Source organism: Cryptomeria japonica, chromosome 5, assembly GCF_030272615.1.
Source record: "Cryptomeria japonica chromosome 5, Sugi_1.0, whole genome shotgun sequence".
In the NCBI taxonomy this organism is placed as follows: domain Eukaryota; kingdom Viridiplantae; phylum Streptophyta; class Pinopsida; order Cupressales; family Cupressaceae; genus Cryptomeria; species Cryptomeria japonica.
In genome coordinates this window covers 87,977,397-88,001,263 of record NC_081409.1, presented here as the reverse complement: position 1 = coordinate 88,001,263, position 23,867 = coordinate 87,977,397, and the positions used below count along the sequence as shown (strand labels likewise).

At 34.9% G+C, this 23,867-nt stretch overlaps 1 protein-coding gene across 1 annotated transcript; it reads left to right on the top strand.

Moving 5' to 3' along the window:
- The first annotated feature begins 1,726 nt into the window (after positions 1-1,726).
- LOC131054729 (transcription initiation factor IIF subunit alpha) lies at positions 1,727-8,432 on the top strand. Its single transcript, XM_057989315.2, has 9 exons — positions 1,727-1,924; positions 2,217-2,372; positions 2,574-2,719; positions 2,951-3,309; positions 4,294-4,409; positions 6,499-6,612; positions 7,446-7,658; positions 7,805-8,032; positions 8,296-8,432. Exons 1-9 carry the CDS (start codon positions 1,754-1,756, stop codon positions 8,383-8,385), a joined length of 1,593 nt encoding a protein of 530 aa, XP_057845298.2. The 5' UTR covers positions 1,727-1,753; the 3' UTR covers positions 8,386-8,432.
- Positions 8,433-23,867: the final 15,435 nt, after the last annotated feature.

Genomic DNA, 23,867 nt, shown 5'->3' with positions numbered 1-23,867 from the left:
CCATTATCTTGCAGACCCACCATTGGAGGATATTATGTGCTTTTAATTTTAGTTACATGTAAAAATTCGCAATGATTCTCTGTTTATGCATATATTCATTATAAAATAGAGAAGGATGGATCTCATGGAGGGGCTTCGATATCTATTTTTAAGGAGCAGAAGTCTCATGCAAGAAATTTTTTTGCTACAGTATTAATTAGAATCCCCTACTTTTTAACTGCAAATTTAAGGGGTAGAAAAGGTGGGGGCTTAATGTCTGTTTATGCATATATTCAGTGTGTAAAATAGAGTAAGGATGGGGTTCCATGAGAGAACTTTGGGATCCATTTTTAAGGAGAAGAAAAAAATTGCTACAATATTAATTAGAATATTTTTTTGAAAAATAGCAGCTTCTAGTTGGGTGGCGAAGGTGGAGGCCTAGAAATTTTCCCACCAGCTTAGACTTTTTTCTGTCACTTGTCAATCATCTCAAAGTTTTCAACTTTTACCACTGAATTTTTTATTCATGGGACCATCCATTTTAAAATAATCATAAAAAATCTCAACAGCACCTACATAAATTTTTAGGAAGCTCCCTCCTATAAGACCCCAACCTAAATGTCCACACAATTAAATACTACTCAAATCACAAAAAATAAAGCCAATTATGCTGTACTTTTAATTTAGTTTCATGGGAAAATTTTCAATGGATCTGTTTATGCATATATTCAGTATAAAATGCACTTCATTATCCTCAGGAATAGAATAGGCATCCACAATTACCATAGTACTGAATCATAAAAAATAGAGCCATTATGCTGCAGGCTCACCATTGGAGGATATTAAGCGCTTTTAATTCAATAAGGTATTGTGACCTAGCAATGTTTAAGTAGAGAGATACTTGCTTGCCTTTAATCTACAGGATCTCGCAAGACATTATTTCTCCCTAAAATGTAGCAGAGCTTTCCTATGGAAGTTCTGCCAAGTACTCATTGTAAAGTTTGTGTAATACCATTATGGCTAGAACAATTTCTGATTGCCTATCGATAAGTATGTCAAAACAAAGCTAGAACGTCACTAAAAAGATATGCAATATTTTATCTCAGAGAATTGTTTATAACTTGGTGAGTTAAGAGTGCTATCATCTCTTGCTCTTGCAGTCCAATAGGTAAATGATGAAATCCGATTAGAGATCAAATTGATATGAAATTTAAACTCTGAAATTTGTTTCTTTACAGTACAATGTAACAACCACGAAGCCCAATGTTCCTCCTACTATGATTATGTCTAGTTTAAAGCATCAATGCTCTTAACTTGAATCCAGTACAATTTTGATTGAGTACAACCTTAGCCGACTTCCCTTCCAACTGGTAACGTCTATTAGTTATGACGGCTCCATTAATTTTAAGTGTTACATATTCTCTACCAACGGTTTGGTAGTGGCGGCCGGACTGGCAATGGACTATTTTCTCTCTCATCTTTATTTCCCCATAAATGAGGAGTCGTGGAGTTAGTCATTTCTGAATAGAAATATTTCCTGTTTTAAGTAATCATGACCAATTATTGAACATCTTTATCAAAATTATAAACTCCCACTCTCAAGTTGTATGTTGAATGGTAGAGCTATGTAAGATCTTTGCTTTCCATATGTTGTGCTCTTACAGTTTATTGTGGCATTTAAATATTTCTTATATTGTCATCATTAATTTTTCAACCCTAATCCTTACAGAGATACTGTTAATCTACTTCTCAAGGCACAAGTATTACTGCCACCATGTCTGAAGACCTTGTGCTAAAATCCTTATGCGAGAGATGTGGGGTAAATTCAAACTTATATGGAAGTAACTGCAAGCATATGACAATATGCCTGCCTTGTGGAAAACATTTGGCAGAAACAAAAGCAGTTTGCTCTACTTGCAGAAGCCCTGTTACAAGTTTAATTCGTGTAAGTTGCATATAATTGAAGATATCTTTCCTGCAGGAAAATGTTTCAACATAAAAATAAAATTCACTGTTAGGTTTGTTGAGCACTATTTTATGCTGGTTACGCTCGTATGAAAGCTAGCTATGTTTACCAAAAAATATATTTGTGGTACTGGTCACTCGTGCTTTTACTTCTTTTTATATGTTTTGAAGACAAAGTTTTACTATAGGAATCAAAATTAGGTGTTGTAAACTGTTGATTCAGTTGATGGGGACAATACTTGATATATTGAATTCATGAGAATTTTGTGCAGGAGTATAATGTTCGAGCATGCGACACTAATAATAAACGTTTTTCTATTGGAACCTTTAAAGATGGTTTACCAGAATTTTTTAAGAAGGGTTCTGCTGAAAAGTTGTTTGTGCATAAGGAAGGCCTCAAGGGTCCCCGGCTAACAGATGCTGTGCGGGTAATGCTTCTCACCTTGATACACAACAGAACAAAGCACTGATGAAATCTTGAAGTTCTGAGATATATTTATCCTTTCAGCATTTTAAATGTCAAGTTGTTTTTTTAAGTTTCTTGTGATTAGGGTACATGCCTCTGAAATTTGAGTTTTATCTTGCTTGTGTCCTATTCAACCATATACTCATACACCATCTTTGATCAGGACAAATACAAAAATAAGCCATGGATAATAGAAGATGAGTCTGGTAAGAACAAGTATCAAGGGAAACTTGAGGGTTCACAGCAGGGGACCTACTACATATTGATGATCCGTGAAAGGGATATTGTTGCTATTCCTATTGATGAATGGTATAAGTTAGTTCTTTTGTCTCTTCATATTGAAGATCTGTCTGTTCGATATTTTTTAAACATTCAAGAGGCTAACTGCTTGTAGGATTTCTACCTCTTATTTTAAATTTAGTAGAGGGAACTACTTGCTTATGTAAATTATCATGGATACAACTTTGGTGCTGTTATCATTTGGAAAGTCCAAGCCCGATATAGCATGCGTGTTAATTGTTGGAATAAAACCTCTTGCAGGTATAGTTTTAGCAAAGTGCTTAAATATAAACAGCTGTCTTCGGAGGAAGCAGAGGAGAAAATGAAAAACAGAAAGAGAGCTGCTGAAGGATTTTCTAGATGGATGATGAAAATAGCAAACAGTGGTGCTGCTAAAGGTGGCAAACTTGAGCAACTTGAAGGTAGTGCATGGAGTGGGCGCAAAAAGGGTGATGATGAAGCCAATGACATTGTTCTTTCTGATAGAGAAGAGGAGAATGAGGATGAAGAGGAGGAGAGAAAAGGTAGGCTTGGCCTAAACAAAAGAGTTGGTGATGATAACGAGGAAGAGGTGAAAGTAGGTGGCTTTGATGCAGATGATGATGACGACATAGGAAAAGGCAAGTTCTTATCTATTGGTCTTTATTAAGTGTAGAGATTAATATTTGAGTTGAAGAATACCTTTAGCTAATCCCTATCTTTTGCCTTTACACTCTTTAAATGAATTGTACTTGTAACAAGAAATTGTTTTATCGATATGTGCACTATTAGATGTTTCTTCCAAGTCTGATGTACCTATTGTTGGCCCACACTGGCCCTTAAAGCAAAAGGTTGACCCGTTAATTTCTGATACAAACACTAAAGTTAACAGATCCCCGGGAGGCAGTTAGTCCATGTTGCAAACCTAGAAGGGGATGCTGATCACTATTCAACAGTCCCCCCTCAGCATTACCCAAGGGTATTCAAACCCGGCACCTTTGGCTCTCACACCATTTGTTGGCCCATGCTTACCTTTAAACAAAAAGGTTGACCTGTTAATTTCTAATACAAACGCTAGAGTTAACAGATCCACAGGAGGTGGTTTGTCCATGTTGTGAACCTTGAAGGGGGACACTGATCACTATTCAACACATATGGCTTTGACAGATTGGCAAGGCTTGATTTATCATGAGCTTTGTTTGAGAGAAAAAAAGAAAATAGAGATAACAAATGTGAACTTTATATTAGATTAAATCTAAATTTCCCTTTCTTGTATAGGGGGATTTCATATGCCTATGAGGCATGCTAGCAGGGTTTGACCCAAAAATTTACCTTGTTTATGGGAAATTAGGTGTTATGACCAAAAAAAGGATTAAATCTATTTATTGGCATTAAGGATGTGGAAAGCTTCCTTGAATTACTTAACTGTATGTCTAGATTTAGTCATGTAAAGGACAGAACTGTCTCCTACTTTTCAGATTGCTTCTGATCTTGTTCAATCTCCTATTTCTATAGTTCATCACTTTAACTATTCAAATCTTACTCATTTGTTGATTTGTGCTGAAAAATCTTGGGCTCGGACTTCACTATATAATTTATTCGATATTGCTTACCTTTTTCTTCAGGTGATGATTGGGAGCATGAAGAAATATTTACAGATGATGATGAAGCAATTGGAAGTGAAGCTGAAGATGAAGATGAATCAGATTCTGAAGATTCAGTTCTGCCAGAAATTAAACAGGTTTAGTTGCATCCAGAAGTATTTTTTCTTTAGGATGTCTTGAATTCTGCTTACATAGACGAATTTGGCTAAACTTTGGTAGTTAGAACTATTTTCCCATGATTAATTAATTTTGAAAAATTCTGTATTGGATTTTCATTTATGTTTTATTGTGCATATTAAATGTAAACTAAAACAATAGAATTATGCGCACGTTCATATTCTACATCTGGTTGCACGTCCATTAGGGCAAAAGAGAATGTAAACTAAGCAATAAGAGAACACCAAAGCTCTCTTACCAACACTTTCTTGACGCGATGGATGTGTTCAAGGTTTCTTGATGTAGAGGATGAATGTAGTTGCTCGAGAATCTAACAGCATGACCTTGCTTTGCATTCAATTCTCACACTTAAAAATAGTTTGAGGAACGGTAGATTTATAGATTTTATCAGGGTAAATGAAGGGTTGAACCAAGTTGAAATTGGTTTAGAATGCATGATGAGGAATGAGAGGAATCAAAATTTGAATTTTGAGAGAAAAGAGAAATTAAATGCTAGTATTTGATGCATGGAGGGTCGGGATTGATTGGATTAAGTGGATGATTGAAATATAAATTAATTTGGATTTGGATAGAAGCTAGTTTGAAATGACTGACTAGGATTTAGGATTGACTTTATTTAAGATTTGATGATTTGTATTTAACATTGATTTTTTATTAGTTGATGGTTAGAATTGATTTATTGATTTGGATGGTTAAGATTAAATATTAATTGCATTTGGTATTTTTTTAATTTTAAATTAATCAATTATCAATGACCAGAAGTGATCAATGGACCGCAGAGGCCTAGTTAAATAAAATAAACAAAAGCTAGAAGCCATAAAATTGATGAAGCTGTTGAATATCTGGTACTTCTGACATAAACAATGTACACTTTTTAAAAAGGTTTCAGCTTGGATTGCATTGTTGATTTTCGTTGCTAGCTGCCCTTCTTCCTTTAGCTGTATTCGGTTGGTGCTTCTGGAGTTCTGCTTGAGTTAGAAAGGGGTGAGGGGCATTGAGGATTTACCTAGGAGGGCACATAGGATTTCAACCAGGCACTCTAGAAGCACCAACATACTGCAATTAAACAAAGGTAGCTTGTACTGGCAGTTTTCACTGAATACTAAGAATGAATTCCAATCTGGATGGATTCTTCATATAAAGGTACATTATAGTTGTAGAAGTAAGATGGTTCACGAGCTCCTAGTTGATGTGTAGATCAATATTAGGAGGGACATTGAGTACTGATAGATATTAAGTTGAAATAGAGCTTGAAAGTGCCCCTAAACGATATATGGATTTTTCTATCATAAAGGATATCATTTTCTTGAATATATCCTAGCATTCTTTGGGAATTCTGGCTTGTTTTGGAACTACACCCTATCTCTACCCAAGTTATTTACTTTCACGAGAAGTTTAGAGTCTTAGACTAGGTTGCAAACTACAAACCTACTCAAAATCCCTATTATTTTGTTATCCTTTTCAAACTAAACACAGACTAAATTAGAATTACTACAGCCAAGCCTTTTAAATTTTCCTTGTCTGCAAAATTAGGACAGTAACAAATGAACCTTAAGTAGCTTCCAAGTGCCAATGGGTTACTTGCTCTCAATACCAGGACACTGGCACTGCAAAACCAGCAGCTGTGGGCGCAGAAAGAAGTATTTTCTAGAGATACTGAACTGAGAAAGTGAGAAAAAAAGACAGGACTCAACAGAACTTTTCAAACTCTTTCTGCTGGAAAAATAGATGAACCCGTCCCTCAAATTGATGATAGTTGAATATTATCAATTTGACAAAGGGCTACACCTTGCTGCATTATACCAGGAGAGCTTGGCCCAAAAGGGGTTACAACATATTTGTGCACTTCATTTAAGTCACAAAATCTGGTTAATTCAGTGCTATCTAGACTTCTTATGGTATATGCCTTTAGCCTCTTTGAGGATTAGCTGATAACTCTTGCAACCTCAATTGGTTTTTTGTTTCTACCAAAAGTGTATGTGAGGTGATATTGTTTAGTGCGTTGAGATTATATTTGAGTATTGTGTCACTTACATGTGGATATTGCAGGATGAAGATGAAAGTAGCGAAGAGGAAGGTGAAGGTCTAAGCGTATCTGGAAAAGAGTTGAAGAAGTTGTTGGAAACAAAATCCAAGATAGATGATGATAATGAGGACGGTGATGTATGCTTTTCCACTCTTCTCATAAGTGTATTTTGTACGTTCTGCCTCGCATTTAAGCTTTTAAAAATGTGCATTTTATTTTAAATCACCCTAATGGGTTGTATTAGTTTACCATTTGCTATGAATGTTTGTTTTGTTTCTAGAATAATCTTCAATAGAATAGGAAGATGTTGCTCGTACTTAAAAGTCAGTTTACTGGATGCCCTTTTAGTTTGAAATCTACCTCTCAGTTGTGTCTTTTCAAGGGAAATGCCCCACTTCTATCTTGCGGTGCTGCATCTTTGGTTATGTCACTCTAGGTTTTTCCAAAGTACATACGTAAGAAAATAGTAGAAACAGTTAAAGATAAAATGATTTAAATACTGTGAACCCCTATTTGCACTTTACAATAAAGCAAACCAATCTGAAATTCAGCAAATTACTTGAACTGTTAGACAGTTATTATTGGTGTTTGAATTTGGAATCCTATAGTGGGTTGTTAGTGGTTGCTCTCCATTCCATGGGCCATTGAGTGCTCTTCAAACTATGATTTACTTTTCGATCCTTTGAAATCAATTGCAAATATATAGGGAAAGAAAGTACAATAGAAATGTGGTTCACATGATTGATGAGGTTTCCCTGTATTTAGTTGGCTATTATTCCTACATTTGCTGAATTGCCTGGCATGTGTGTTCAATGACTTGTAATTATAATGTAACTCAGGAACACCAAGAAATTTGTGAGCCACTTTTCCTATGATCACTTGTATGCAAAGCAATGGCTTTCAATCATGTTCTATTTCAATCCCAATTGTTAATTTTCCAGTGATTATTAGTTGTTTTTTGTTGGGACAGGAAAATGAAGAAACCCATATTTTTCCATTGCTAGCCCAGCAAAAAGATATCCCAAAAGTGAAAGCTCTCAAAATCATTTCCACAAAAGCTCAGGCTCCAGTATCTACTAGCAGCATGCCAGTAACAACAAAATCTGTTGGAGCAAAAAGGAAGTCAGACAATGAGGATGCGAAGCCAACTGAAGCTTCACCTACAAAGAGGCAAAAAACAGATGTAAGTAATCCTTTTGATGAGATATCCTGGTAACAAATATTCTTAGTTTATTTACCTTTTGCGTGTGAGCCCTTGCCATAGATATTAGAAAATACGTTCATTTTTGTTGGATTTCTCATTCTGAAGATGTGAATGTTTTACACTAGGATTTGCAATCCACTAAAACAACCAGTGTAAGAGATGAAGTTATACCTATATCAAAAAGTGTTTCAACCTCAGGGAAGCATACACTGCGTGCATGTAACAAGGCCACAGGTGCACAAACGGCAGGGCCAGTGCCAGAAGAGGAATTGCTGGAATTCTTGAGAGAAATGGCCCCAGTAACAACCCAAATTATTTCAGCTAAATTTAAGCCAAGAATCAAGACTCAAGAGGTATGTATTATATTTCATGCCAGCAATATTGAAATATTTTTACTCTTAAATTTATAATATCCTTACAAGCAGATCACAAATTTCCTTGATCACAAAGCTAATAGTGCAAATTTGTTATCATGTCACTTTTCTTTTGACTGTGGAATCCTGAAGTCTTCAATTATGTTGGTTTCAGTTCCAAATTTTCCGGCAGAGTGCAGATGGTATCCTTATTCTAGGATGATTAGACTTGACATTCTTTGATTCTGCTTCTGTGTGTACAGGATAAGTTGGCATTTGCCCAAGTTTTGAAGAAAATTTCTCGCCTTGAGAAAATTAATGGTGTCAATTATTTGGTATTAAGAAATATTTGAAGATATCAATTTTGTTTGAATTTAGTTGATCTCTCCTATGCAACAGCATGAATTTGTGGTCAGAGTATGATCACATTTACAAAGCATATCTCAAATATAATTGAGTACAGTAAAATTCCAGTAAGTGTGACATGGACTGCCAGTATAAAAAAAGGCAGTTTTATTAGAGCTTATATTCTATCTTATTTAAGGTTTGTAAGGTTTGGAAAATACTAGAGAAATACTTAAATATAATGACATTGGTTCTAAATGATATTTAAAAAAAAAATTTAGAATAATAATATAATGAAATATCTATATAAAAGAATCTACTTCAACAAAAGTCAAAATTGTGTCAAAGAGAATGTTAAATGTGCAAATAGATATAAAATAGATTAAAAATTATAATCATTCATTAATCTTATTATATATTGATTTTTTTTTGTTAATTTTTTAAATATTTTAAATGAACTGATGTAAATTTTCTTTATTTTATTATTAATTATTCTAATCATTCATCTTTTCCATAAATTAAAATTGACTCGAATATGATTTAAAAAATGCATTCATTGGTCCACAACCTTTTAAATAAAAAATAATATCATTTATCAAATAGAACAATAACTAGGATATAAAAGTGGCATGATAACAAATTTGCACTATTAGCTTTTTTATAATGGAACCAGAAAAAGTTAAAAAATTCCATATCTTATATCACATTAATGTTATTGTTCACAACTATCATTGAATAGATACTATTTTACTTAATTTGTCTTGCCTTTGCTGCACAGTAGGTACTTAGGGGGGAGGACCCAGTAACCAACCACTCTATTTTTGTCCATCCTAAGCTCTTTAATGCTAAATCATATTTCAACTTTGTTTTGGTCTTTTTGTACATGACTTAAGAGCTTAAAGTTATTGTTCTAGTTGTTGGGTTGTTATGACAATATAGGAGCACTCCTTATATGTGCAAAGGGTCAAAAAGTGGTAATTTAAAGGTGTCACTCAAAAGCCATGCACAAATTCTCAGTAGTCGTGCATTACCACCACTAAAAAAATGCATAAATCCTCAAATTACTATTTGTAATTTACATATTTTTATTTATTAAATAAAAATTATAAGATCACTTACAATCTTAATGAAATTATCCATGTGTCTGCATGGATCACACTCCTTTAAATATCCACTTTATCTTGTTTCAAGTTTGATAACTTGATAGCTTTTTAAAAAAATCTTGATCAACCATTTCACCTTAATCACTTTTTAGCATGGTTCCCTCATAGTTGTCGCAATCTCCATCATTCTAGATGCCTATGGAATACTCTATAGTTTACCTAAGGTGTTTGCATGCATGATCAAGGTAATGTCAATCTATCATTTATCATTTCAATTTACACTTAATGTATTGATTTGATTTATGACTTGTTTGGGTTCTTCATTTTCCAACCATTTGACTGTGTATCTTTCATCATTCCTTTAATCGATTTTTTGTTGTTCTAATCATCATCTTTTTCTTCAAATATGATTGCAAACATGAAGCCCTCATTGTTCATTAAACGGTGTACATTTTGAAATTCTCTATATTTTGAGTTTCATATGTATGTGTGTGTGTGTGTGTAGAGAGAGAGAGACACACACACACAATGAAATATGGCGTGAGGATCAATTATACCTATATTTGCGCTATTTCACTTTATATTTATACCTATATTATATATGTGTAGCAAGTTTCTACCATGGAGGTAGCTACCTTCAAATTAAAAGTAGATATCAAAATAGTGCATGTAGTAGTATATTATAGATAAATCCATAAATATGTCTTGTTATACCCAACAGTGTAATAAGAACCTAACCCTAGCCCATCCCTCAATAGAGATGGGAATGTCAATATCCTTGTTTCACCTTGCAACTTCAATGAATATTGCATCCCCAACCAACCTAATCACTATAAATTTGTTAAGAGCTAAGATGGTCATAATACCCTCACTTTTAATCTCAAGAGAATAAATTGATTAGCAACAAGCATTCCCCAACTCTCATCACCCATCATCCAAACCACCTTGTAAATAAACCTCTCTAGTAGCACCTTTTTGTGGATTTGTGATCCTCTCACTAGGTCTTCTCCAAGTATCTCCCTAATAGCCTTCTCCACAATAGGAAATCCCACCATGAATATATGATAAAGTTGGGCCAAGAAATCCCCTTTAGTGGAGACACATATACAACAAGTCACTAATACCCTTTTTACCATCTTTGGTTGAAGATATTCTCAAGGAAAAGGATGAATACAAATTCTTGCACCAAATTTGAGGAAACAATTCAAACCTAAACATCAAGTTCATGGTTAGAGATTCCTCAAATGAGTCAATTCTAAGTAGACAAATATGCATACATGATCACACACAACATCACATTAATCTCCACAATATTCTCATGATCCATTAAGTTACCTACAAACAACATCAAACATTTCCACCATCTCAAGAAAGAAATCCTATCATCCTCCAACATGTCACCTATGGAAGAAAAGGAACAAACCAAGGTGAAAATACTCAAGTTGCTATCATCTAAAAAAAACCCACATGACTGAAAATGCCACCCACAATGAATGCTAATATATCTTATCATGCATACCTCTAAGGTATACAAAACATACTAAACGTATGTCATCAAATTATACAACTCATAAATTATAATTACAAGCTCGAGGAAATCCCACTACATGGGTAATGTCAAATTTAAAAATGATCAAGGCATCCCAAGTCTACCAATAGCATCACATAGTAGGCATAACCAATATCATGTAGTACCAAGAAACATCCATAAGATATGCAAAACATACAAACCAATATACTCTAAATACATCTCTCACAACAAGTCTCAAAATCTCTCCATGTTCTCCACACCCAGCAAAGGAACAAGATAAAGGAACCTCCATGTCATCACCCAAAATGAAGTACAAATAAAAACACATGACTAGAAACTAGTGATAACCATATCTCCAACCAAACCTCAAAACTAATGTCATATGAATACAAACATCCAAGAAGATAAACAAGACCAAAGAGGGAACCTACAAATCATAAGCATTTAGCGTGTCCTTCTATATACGCCTCTAAATGCAAACTGTGTCAAGTACGATCACCTTCACAACACCCCAAAATAAAAGCCATAACAACACCCAACAGATTCCATCTTGTAAGATTTAGCTATGAAGGTAGTCACCCTAGATCTAGAGGCCTAATGGAAAGCACAATAACAAGAGAGAATAAATATGAAAAGAATAAACTATGTTCCTATCAAGATGCAGTACAATCCATCAATGGAATGTGTACATACATTCGAGACCCCTTGGTTATATAGGCCACGGTGAGACATAGGATTGCACAAGATCATGACAAGTGTCTTAATATTATGACATGATACATAAAGTGATAAATCATCACCCACCTAAGGTGGAAAAGTGATAGTGTGATATGTCCTCTAAAGGTGAATCACCCACCAAAGGTAGAAAAGTGATAACATGATAATGTTGAATATGTATATCTGGGCAACTGAGAGTGGGGGGGGGAGGTGAATCAGTTGACAACAAATTTAAAAAATTTAACCTTAATGCACATATCTAGAATATTAAGCTAAATTAACAAGATTAAGAAACACATGCAAAATTCATATTAGACACAAGAGACACCAGAATTTATGTGGAAAACTCAAGAAGGGAAAAACCACAAATAATTCTAATTGTCAATATATAACCACCGGTTAAGGTGATTTTTACAATGGGCGGCTCACTGCTGGTGGGCTCACTGCCCTGAAAGGCTCACTACCAAAGAAGAAAGACAAAGAGAATCCACCAAAATAAAAACATAGTTTGTACTGTCAGAACTGCTTCTGATAAATATCTCACACAGTCACTAAACTCCTTCAATCTCTCATGTCTTCAACACAAAAATCCATATATGAAATCATCAAATCAAACTCCTATATATATTGTCTCTAGAAATCATGATTTTTAATGTCGGTTGAGACGGGGATCTAAAATAGGTCTCCACTAAACATTTTGGTGGTGGCAAGGAATGAAAAGTGAACCATATCACACCATTCTTCCTCAAACATATCAACACTACATACATCTCCAAGGTCAGACCTAAAAAGCATCTACACACTATGCAATCTCAATATCTAGTCTAAGGTCTTGAGCTCCAAATCATGTCAGACCCAAAGATAACACAAAAAATCATCTTTTGAGATACCAATCACATTCAGTGAAACGGGGAAACCTTCACGTGCACAATATGCATAAATTGAACACTCCTTCTCATCATACCACATCCAAACTTAATCCGGACCTAAAGTTTGACATCAATGACAACACATAATGCAATGCTAAAAATATCCCCCTTTGTCATTAATGGAAACATCCATCAACAACGATCAACAAAAATATCATCTTTGAGTGCACGACCATCTCTCTCTCCCCCTTTGACAGAAATGACAAAGGTGGTCAAAACTCCCCCTGAGAAACTCACTCCTTCTCCCCCTGAGAGGAAGCACATCAACATCGGTCTAGAAAAGAATGTACATGATTCTCACTAGACCAATACACACCTAAAATTCACATTAGTTGAAACTAGTAGGGGGTAGTACCCCTAACTTCTACCGAAGATACTCAAAAGTATCTTTGCATAAAGCCTTTGTGAAAATATATGCAATCTACTCCTTTGTGGGCACATACTCAAGTCTGACCTCATTATCTAGAACTTTCTACCTCAAGAAGTGATACCTAATAGATATATGCTTTGTTTTGGAATGCTATATCAGATTCTTGGAAATATTTATTGCACTAGTATTATCACACATGATTGGAATGGGGTCATCAAATCTCACACCAATGTCTTTCAAAGTCTTCTTCGTCCATAAAATATGAGTGAAATAAGAAGATGTTTCAATGTACTCTGCTTCTGTCGGATATAAGGACACAAAATATTTATTTTTGCTTGACCAAGTGACTAACCAAGAGCCAAGAAAGAATGCTCATGCACTTGTGCTTTTTCTATCTTCAACACTTCCAACCCAATATGCATCTATGTAAGATGTGAGGTTAAAATCTAAATTTATGGGATACCATAGACCAAACTCTTATGTACCTTCAAGATATTTGAAAATCCTTTTTACTACCACAACATGTGATTCTTTAAGTTCTTGTTGAAACCTTGCTACCAAACATACTGCATATATGATATCCATTCTAGTTGCAGTCAAATATAACAATCCTCCAATCATTGACATGTAATGGATAGCATCTGCCTTAGGTGATTTATCATCCTTAGTTAACTTGCATTCGGTAGTCATAGGTGTACATGTCGGTTTGGAATTATTCAACCCAAACTTCTCAACGGTTCTTTGACATACTTAGACTAAGAAATAAAAATTCCTTTATCATTTTGATTAACTTGCAATCCAAGGAAAAAATTCAACTCACGGATCATGGACATCTCAAATTCTTTATGCATCTCAACAACAAATTTTCTACACATACCTTCATTTCCTCCAAAGATTATATCATCAACATATACTACCACAATTAGAATTTTATCTGATTATGTCTTGAAGTGCAAATTATTTTTCGTTGAACCCTTCTAAAATCCTTGATCAGTTAGATACTTGTCCAATCTCCCATACCAAGCTCTAGGAGTTTGTTTCAGTTCATACAAGGCCTTTTTTAATCTGCAAACAATTTTTTAATCATCCTTCAACTTGAATCCTTCTGGTTGTTCAATGTAAACTTCTTTTAATTCTCCAATCAAAAATGTTGATTTCATATCCATATGATAAACCTCAAAATCTTTGAATGCTACAAATGCCAAGAACATCCAGATTGCCTCCATTCTCGCAACCGAGGCATAAGTTTCATCAAAGACAATGCCTTCAACTTGAGTGTATCCTTTCCAAACCAACCTTTCTTTATTCCTCACAGCCTTTCCATCTTCATCCAGCTTGTTCTAGAATACCCATTTAGTATCGATTACTTTCTTATCTTTCGGTCTACTGACTAATTCCCATGTTTGGTTTTTCTCAATCTAATTTGGTTCCTCTTTCATTGCCTTCATCTAGTTTTGATCTTTGTAGGCTTCCTCTACTATCTTTGGCTCAGTTTTAGATAGCAGACATAGAAAGACTTGTTCTTTTGTTGCTTTGCTTCTTGTGATAACTCCTTTTCTCTTGTCTCTGATGATTTGATCTTCTAAGTGTTTTTTTTTTTGACATACCTTGGAGTTTGCGATGCAAATGTCAAAGCATCCTGATCATTCTTTTCTTCACTCCTAGTTTCTTCCTTCCTTTCCTTTTCTCTGGACTCATCTAAGTCATATCCTGCTACTATTTCTAACTCATATGAAGTATTCTCATCATCTTTTACACTTGCACTTTCAACAATCTTATTCAACCATTTGTTAAAACATTGATATGGCTTTCTCTTTGTTGAGTGACCCAAGAATATTCCTTCATCTACTCTACTGTCAAACTTTCCAAGATTATCTTCATCTTTCCTAATATAGTACTTGCTTCCAAAGACTTTGAAATATTTTACTATCAAAGTGTTGTCATACCAAAGTTCATAAGATGTCTTGCCATACTTGCTCTTGTACAGAATTTTGTTGAGTGTGCACGTTGATGTATGAATTTTTTCTTTCCAATAGACATTAGGTAACTCTGCATCTTTTATCATGTTTCTAGTTGCTTCTTGTATATTCTGGTTCATTCTTTCTACTACACCATTCTGTTGAGGTGTCTGGAGAGCTGATAACTATCTTTTGATGCCATACTTTTCACAAGTCATTGAACCCATCTAAGATGAATTCTCCTTCATTGTCAGACCTTAAACATTTGATTGTCCTACCAACTTCATTCTCAACTTTTGCCTTGAATATCTTAAAACTTTTCTAATGCTTCATATTTTTCTCTGAGAAATGCAACCCAAGTCATTCTAGAATAATCATCAATTAGTAACATGAAATACCTCTCACCTTGCAAACTTCTTGCCTGGTTTTGACCACAAAGATCCATGTGAGCCAAATCTAGTAATATGGTGGATGAGTACTCCTTTCCTCTAAATGTGCTTCTAGTATACTTTCCTATTTGACATTCACTGCAGATGTTGTTCTCTAGTTTAGACAATCTGGGCAAATCTCTTACTGTACTCTTTGAGTGTATCAAGTTATCAAATTTGATATGACACATCCTCCGATTCCATAGCCAATTGTCACCAAGTTGTGATATCAAGCAATGCTTTGTAGCTCCTTCCAACTGGTACATATTTCTATTTATCCTCCTTCCAACTCTAATAATTATTCTGGACTCCTTCCTAATCTCACATCCATTGTCCTGAAAGATGACATTCTATCCATTTTTCCACATCTGTCCAACACTTAAGAGATTATGACGCAAACCCTTCACATAATAAACATTGTTAGTGCTATGCTTTCCACCAAAGGTAATTGAACCAATACCAAGACTTTGTATTGTCTAATCATCTCTAAATCTAACTAATCCTCCATCATACTTTTCAAGTTGTATGAATTTTCTTTTATCACAGACATATGATTTAAGCATCCACTATCAATCAACCATTCACTCTTATCTCTTCTAGCATGAAATGTGTTAGCAAAAGTCTTAGAGATATCATACTTAGGAACATCCTTTTCTACCAAAAACAAACAATCACCATCCTCATAGTCTAATTCATCATCTAAAATGCCAACATCATCCTTAACATAATATGTCTTCTTATTGAACTTTCCCTTGTTTTCCTTAAACTTTTGTCTATTTCCCTCTTTCTGTACATCTAGTTGCAATATGACCAATCTTACCACATCTAAAACATTTAAAGGGTAACATACCTTTGTATTTGATGGTGCCTTTCTTCAACTTCCTTACAAAGTTTGCTTCCTCCTCATCTGGGCTTTCTTCTTCATCTAGATTGTCTTCACATGCCTTGAATGCGGTCTCTGACTTGTCTTTATCCTTTCCAAATTTCCTTACTTCAAATGTAGTTAGGGTACCAAATAGTCTCTCTAGTGAACTTATTTGGATTATAAGTTTCTTCAATTGTAGAGATCTTGTTACTATAGCTCATCGGTAATGTCATCAGAATCTTGTCAATCACATCTTCATCGCTCAAAGTGCGTACAACCTCTCTGATCTCGTTCACTGTAGTATCAACCTTCTCAAAATAGCTCACAATATCCTCTCCTTCCTTCCTTAGGTTTTCATATCTTCTCTTAGTGGTCAATCTCTTTGTCAACTTGACTCTCTCATTTCCTTCATAGATGTCTTTTAACTTTTGCTAGACTTCATAAGTAGTATTCAAAGAGATAACCTTAGTCAATTCAGTTTTTGATAATGCATTGAAATTAGCATACCTTGTTTTTTTATTTTCTTCATAAGCTTGAATCTCATCTGAAGTATTAAGTACATTCATCAGAGGAACATACCTAGTCTCCACAGCCTTCCAAGTATTGTAACCCAGAGAAACCAAGCAATCTCTCATCTTCACTTTCCAGAAACTATAATCAAATCCTTCAAAGATAGGAATGGATAACTTGTGTGCCATCAGATCAAGATCTACCTCAAGCGGTTAAACTCTATATCAAAAACCTACAACTTTGATACCAATTGTTGAATATATATATGGGTTATTGAGAGGGGAGGTGAATCAATTAACAACAATTTTAACAATTTTAACCTTAATGCACAGATCTAGAATATTAAGCTAAATTAACGGGATTAGGAAATGCATGCAAAATTCAAATTAGACACAAGAGACACCAGAATTTATGTGGAAAACCTAAGAAGGGAAAAACCACGGAGAATGCTAATTCTTGGTATATAAACACTGGTTAAGGTGATTTTTACAATGGGTAGCTCATTGTTGGTTTATCTCACTATTGGTGGGCTTACTGCCCTGAAAGGCTCACTGCAAAAGAAAAAAGACAAAGATAATACACCACAAGAAAAACACAGTTTGTTTGTCAGAACTGCTTCCATTAAATATCTCACATAGTCACTGGATTCCTTCAATCTCGCATGTCTTCAACACAAAAATTCATATATGAAATCATCAAATCAAACTCCTATACATACTGTCTCCAGAAATCATGATTTCCAATGTAAGCTGAGACAGGGATCTAAAATAGGTCTCCACTAAACATTCTGGTGGTGGCAAGGAATGAAAAGTGAACCATATCATACTGTTCTTCCTTGAACATATCAACACGCTACATACATATCCAAGGTCGGACCTAAAATGCATTTGCACACTGTGCAATCTCAATATTCGGTCTAAGGCCTTGAGCTTTGGATCACATTGGACCCAAAGATAATACACAAAATCATCTTCTAAGATACCAAACACATCTAGTGAAACCGGGAAACCTTCACCTACACAATATGCCTAAATAAAACACTCTTGCTCATTATACCATATCTAGATTTAATCCAGACCTAAAGGTTGACATAAATGGCAACACATAATGCAATGCTAATATATAAAACCACTAAAGGTGGAAGTTCCATGTGAGGTCGAAACTGATAACGCGATGAGTCCATTAAAGGTGGAAATATCCTATGCGGTCCCTAAGTAAGCTTAAGTGACATGTAATTAGAACCTAGGTGAAGAAATAAAAAAGGTACAACACCCCCCTTAAGTGCAACATAGGGAGAATGTTCACAAAAGTAAACAATGCAAGATGGTTCCCAGCTACTAGGCCATGTTAGGTACCCACATACAAATGCAATACAATCTCTCATAGATAGAGAAAAGGAGAAAACTCAACAAGAAAATACTTCTCCCCAAAATAGAGATGAAGATAAAAAGGACTCATAATGAAGAATGAGAACGACAGAACCCCATGTGAGGAAAAAAATTCCCCTCATAAGAGAGAAGAAGAGAGACCATGCTCTCTTTTGACCCCAATTTTAAAATTTGATAAATTTAAGTTTTGTGTTGAATCTTGTACTAAGAGCCTCCTAGATAGAAATTTGTCCAATTGTCGTCCACTATTGAATTATTCGCCTCATGAGTTCGACAGTTGAAGTCTTTGTGAGGTTATAAACCTTACATAAGTATCTATCTCAAATCATGATTGATGAAGGGAAAATAGTCGGGATGTTTTGTTTAGATATTCAAGTTGGTTGATTCTTCACAATGCTCGACACTAGTTTTGAATAAGATTAGTAAAGGCTAATGAACTAGAGATAGGCTCTTTCCGGGTACATTCAGAGAGTTTGAGTGTTCATCAATTTTGAAGTTGGGGAGTTCCAAAATGGATAAATGGGGCCGATATTAAGTTGCAATAAAGTGGTGATATATCTCCTTTATCACCTAGCATCTTATCAAATTCGCAAAGTGTTGAACATTGGTTTTGAATAAAGCCAAAATGATCAGGTGATAATAATATTGATGGCGATATGCAAGCATTGATAAGGTGGAAATGAACATTTTAAAGAAAAATATTAATTCTTAAAAACACCAATGCTTAGTCATGATTATAGCATGTGAATTATATTATAAATAATCATTGATGTTTTAATTAATAAAGAAATAATGGATTCGGTGTTTTGTAAAAGACTCCCAAGTGACCAATTTCACATCAATGCAAAACGGTGTTTTAAATATTCATAACCTACCAAGTTTACCAAGTGTCATTTCCATCTCCATCGGCCACATGGGCAAGTTAGACACGTCAAAAAGTTTAAAGCTTGTACAATCGACCGAATGATGAAAGCCATGAAGAATGAGAAAAAGTGGTTGGTTTAAAAAAAAATAGAAAAACAATATGTTTGTATCCAGCATATATTCAATCTTATCAGCAACTTGTGCCTTTTCCTTAAGCTACCGATGAAGTTAATATTAGCTCAAAACACTCGAGTCATCCCATTATCCACTTTAACCGGTAGCTTACTTGGTTTCAAGTTCGGGTTTCTCAAACGGCTTGATCGATCGATATAAGAAGTGGTAGTTGGAAAATATACTCAATCTCATCGGTAAGTTGGCCAAGTTGATGAAGAAGCCGATACACTTGATTTTTGTCTTCTTCGATAACTTAGGTAAATTTTGAAAGGTAACATTTCATTCATAACAACCTGTTCGAGTTCCATTTGGCATCCATAATTTGATACATGGCATATGATAGGAAAATCATTAATGCAAAGTTAGTTTTTATAACTAACTCTCAAACAACTTCAAAGCTCCTCTATTCGGCTCTTTCCAATACTAAACAGCTTATGCCGATGCTAAAGCTTCTCAATACAAAGAAAAATTGACTTGGGATAATACGGTTTCCTAGATGCTCCCAGTTCATTTTGAAATGGAGATGTAGATAGGGTAAGTGTGTTGTTTAAAGGAATACATGAAAGAGATGAAGTCATTGAATGTAAATATTGCAGGCTATATACAAGAATAGACGTGTGGAATCGATGACTCATGCAATGGTTTGATAGAAGGCGTCAAAGAGATTCCATCTCAAGGAATGAAATGAAATTATTACAGTTGACATAGATAACCAGAAACTTTCAAGCAAATGAGATTTGCAGATGCATAGCTGAGTTCCATGACCTTTTACCAGCATTCTGCTCTAGCCAAAATGGGAGCTTTAGAAAAACAAGTGGAGATTCGTCAAAGCATAATGGCGAGGTATTTTTGTCAAACACCGAAGTTGGTTTGCTCTGTAAATATACATGCACAATGTGTAAGCACCCAGAATGCACATGAATGATTTGACAAAACTTTCAAGCAAATGAAATCGTTGTAGAATTGAACTTGCAATGAATGTGTTTACGCCTTTTCTCGGTGCTTCAGGGTTTTATATGAATGTGAGATTGGTTAAGAACAATGACAGGTTATTTGAGGGTATTTCCATTTGTCTCAGAGCTCTCACAAATGTACCATTAACTTCTATGATGGTTTAAGGCACAAAACAATGAAATATGGACCTGCTGTGAAAGATGAGACAACTCATGGGACTTGGATCTTGATCTATCCAAATTATTAAGGAGAATGGTTTTTGTGCATGCAGATTTCAAATACTTTGACAATGACATCAATTTTCATAAATAAGTCTACAGGTACTTTACAATGAGGATAAGAAGAGATTATTGGGTACACAATCAAGGGTTCATGGTGGATTTATTAGAAAGGTTTTGAAAATGGCCAAATAAATGATAAACAAAAAACAAAATTCCACTACCTTGCAAACCTTTTCCTACCTGCACTATACAAGCAACACATTGATTCACATCAAAGCATGATGAAAGAGGAATTTTATTAGTTACTATAGTTAGAAATGCTCTGGTAGGGTTGCATGTCGAAAATAGAAGCATAAAGATGCCTTGTGAGGTTTTCCAAATTATGCCTTGAAGAAACAAAGTCTCATCTCAGATATTCATATTAGCTTCTCGTGATCATGTTGATGCACTGAGATATGAGTGTCAAATCATGTAATGGACATACATTGAAGTATAAAAGATAAAGGTTATAAAAATATGCTCAAATGTTGTGATAGTTGCAAAAGGTCTAGAAATACTTTAGAAATTTCCTCATAAGCACATCTTGTTGGAGTAAAGGAGGTTTTAAAGTTTTGAGTTCCTACAATCATGAAGTATAAGGCTAGGGATTATGAATATGCTTCGATGATCGACACCATGCTTCCAGAGGTTCTTGACACCAAAATAGGGCACATTAACCTACAGGATATCAGAAAATCATTAACAGAAGGAGATAGATCAAAATTGTCCCGCAGGATAGCTGACAGTGGGTTGGTTGATGCAGCTTGTTTCCCCATAGTGGTGCAATGTCCAGAATTGGTGGTAGAATGTGCAAGATCATATAACCCTAATGCCAGAGAAATAAGGATTGTTGATGGACGCCTGATGACTAAACTAGATGGAATTTCCATTGTCATTATTCTCTGATTGCCATACAAGGAGAAATTCACTTGCATTGATAAGCAGAAGGCTTACAATTATTTCAGTGACAACTGAAGTAAATGCTTGAATAACTTAGCCAAAGAATGGATGGTGACATCACAAGGAGGAAAATCTCATCTTCCTAAGACGCCTCACTGCTCTCTTTTTATTAAAGAGATTTTTCATCTAATATTCCCACTTCACAGAGTAACAAGCAGCCCTGATTCTACTGAATTCGAAATGTGGATGTACCTTTTCATCACAGTCATATCAGCAGGAAAACAATTCATTGATTGGGGTCATCTTATTAGTGATTGCATATATAATTAGTTGATCCATTTCAAGACAAGTCAATGCTTTCACATGTCTTCCTATTTGATATATGTAATCGCCAATTTAAGGTCATGGCCAAGTTTGAGTACAACTGGTGTTTTGAATCTGGAAACATAGATCTACAACTACTACAAGTAGCTGCAGTTGGAGGAGAGATTTGTGCATTTCAGATGAGTGAATGATGCCTTTATGATGCTGGCAATGAGGCTACTTCAAGGAAATACAGCTATCAGAATATTGAAAGAAGTAACAACATTGATAAAGAAAAATGAAAGTTACTTCATTCAATTTCCAGAATTCACTTACCTTAGAGTAGGGGGATTCGATGGCTATCCTTATAGGTTGCCAAGATATGTGGATGATAAGCTCTTCTTGATCGAGCTTTGTAGATAGTTGATGTTGGTCCAGAAGAAACATAGTTATAGGAAGAACAAATGAGTTACCTTCCCTATTTGCCTTGGTCATTATAAATGTGAGTCCAGCTCAAAAGCAAAAGATGTGGAAAGGGCTCTAGCCAAAATCAATTTGTACACCTACCAGATGAGATTCCCCTTTGATAGTAAATGATATGTCAAGAATACTTTGAGACTTGGTCCTGGATAGCTCCATTTCCCAAATATTGAAGACTTTTGGGAAGATTGTGAGGATGAATTTGAAGCTAGGAAAATAGATTGGACAAGATTCACCTTGAAACAAATTTGTGATTTCAAGATGGAATGGATCATTGAAGGTATTGAAGATGATGAATCAGATCTAATTGATCAATTTTATTTTGAGAAGATCCAGGCTCAACCTCTTCCTGCTATTAATTGGGCATATCCAGAGGTTAGAGATATCAGAGAAAGAACTAGTTTTGTGATCAAGAAGTCGGAAGCTTGGGTCAAAAAGAGGATAGCACAAATGACTTCTACAAAGCCAACAAGTCGAAAGGAGACACCAAGGAGAAGAAACCATCAAGACAGTTCTACTTCATCAATTCCTTCCCATACACCAATTGCGGATATTATTTCTCATCAGAAATCTCAAGGAAGCGGCGGACATGGAAAGCTAATGTAGTAAGAGGGGAGGGGTGAATCAGTACTTCAAAACATTTCTTCAACAATATCTTTACTGTTATGCATAAACCGAATAGTGTAATAACATAATATAAAACAAATAGATAACAATCATACATGATTCACTCCATAACACATATATTTTGATTATGCAAAAACTCTTGGTTAGAGAGAAAAACTACGGTGGGGATGGCACCCACAACTTCACTACTGCAATAATAAATAGTGCTCGGTTAGAGCTACATGTTTAGTTATTTTTGATAGCATACCCTATTAGGAGTAACAAGATCTATTAGATCTACCTTGCTAAAGGATTTTACAACACTTCATCTAAATGTTGCACCTGGTTAGAGGCTTTACAATTTATAGACTTGATTAGAGTCTTTTACCCTATTAAAGGTTTCTCTTACAACTTCACAATATTACAATAAAATCATTACAAATATCTGCAACTTTACATCTGGAATGTTATAGAAGATTCTATGTGCTCATAATAGATTACCTTGCTTATAGCATACCTCGGTAACCCATATAGTAACTCGGTAAACCCTTCTGTTTACTCTGTTCTTCGACTGTTCTCTGAAAACCTTCTCGGTGACCTCTGTGTCTCTGTAATAGTCTTCTTACACTCATGCACACACCTTTAACTCTTAACTCATGCTATATAAATAGATCTCTTATGACAGTGATCCAATTCATTGCTTCAATCTTACAAACACGATTTATTGAATGAATAACCATGCAAAATATTTCATTGGTTAGATAACCTCAAAATCATACACAATCTTTAAGTGCAATTTCCAATGTGATAATGGTTAGATGTGCCTCGATCTTGTAACACGTTTTCATATGCATGTCCAGGTTCAATGAATTTGGTAACATGTTTCACTCAATGTAAATCAACTCGGTGTGTCATCTTTGCTGCTTGGTAGACATGTAAAGATACTCGGTAGATAGCTCGGTGTATACTGTGTTCTGTGACTTCTTTCTTCTGTAACCAACTAGATTGTACATACCGACTGAATATTTTAGTAATAGATAACCGACTAGAGTATATAGTATAACTTTGACATAAAACTAATGGCCATTTGATAAGTAGTAACAATCTCCCCTTTTGACATTAGTTGAGATGTTTGACACAAACTACTTTC

Excerpts from the sequence above, each read along its gene's own strand:
- LOC131054729 (XM_057989315.2), top strand. The coding sequence starts at position 1,754 with ATGTCTGAAGACCTTGTGCTAAAATCCTTATGCGAGAGATGTGGGGTA. Across the intron at positions 2,373-2,573 it reads GGCTAACAGATGCTGTGCGG|GACAAATACAAAAATAAGCC; the intron begins GTAATGCTTCTC and ends ATCTTTGATCAG. Across the intron at positions 3,310-4,293 it reads TGATGACGACATAGGAAAAG|GTGATGATTGGGAGCATGAA; the intron begins GCAAGTTCTTAT and ends CTTTTTCTTCAG.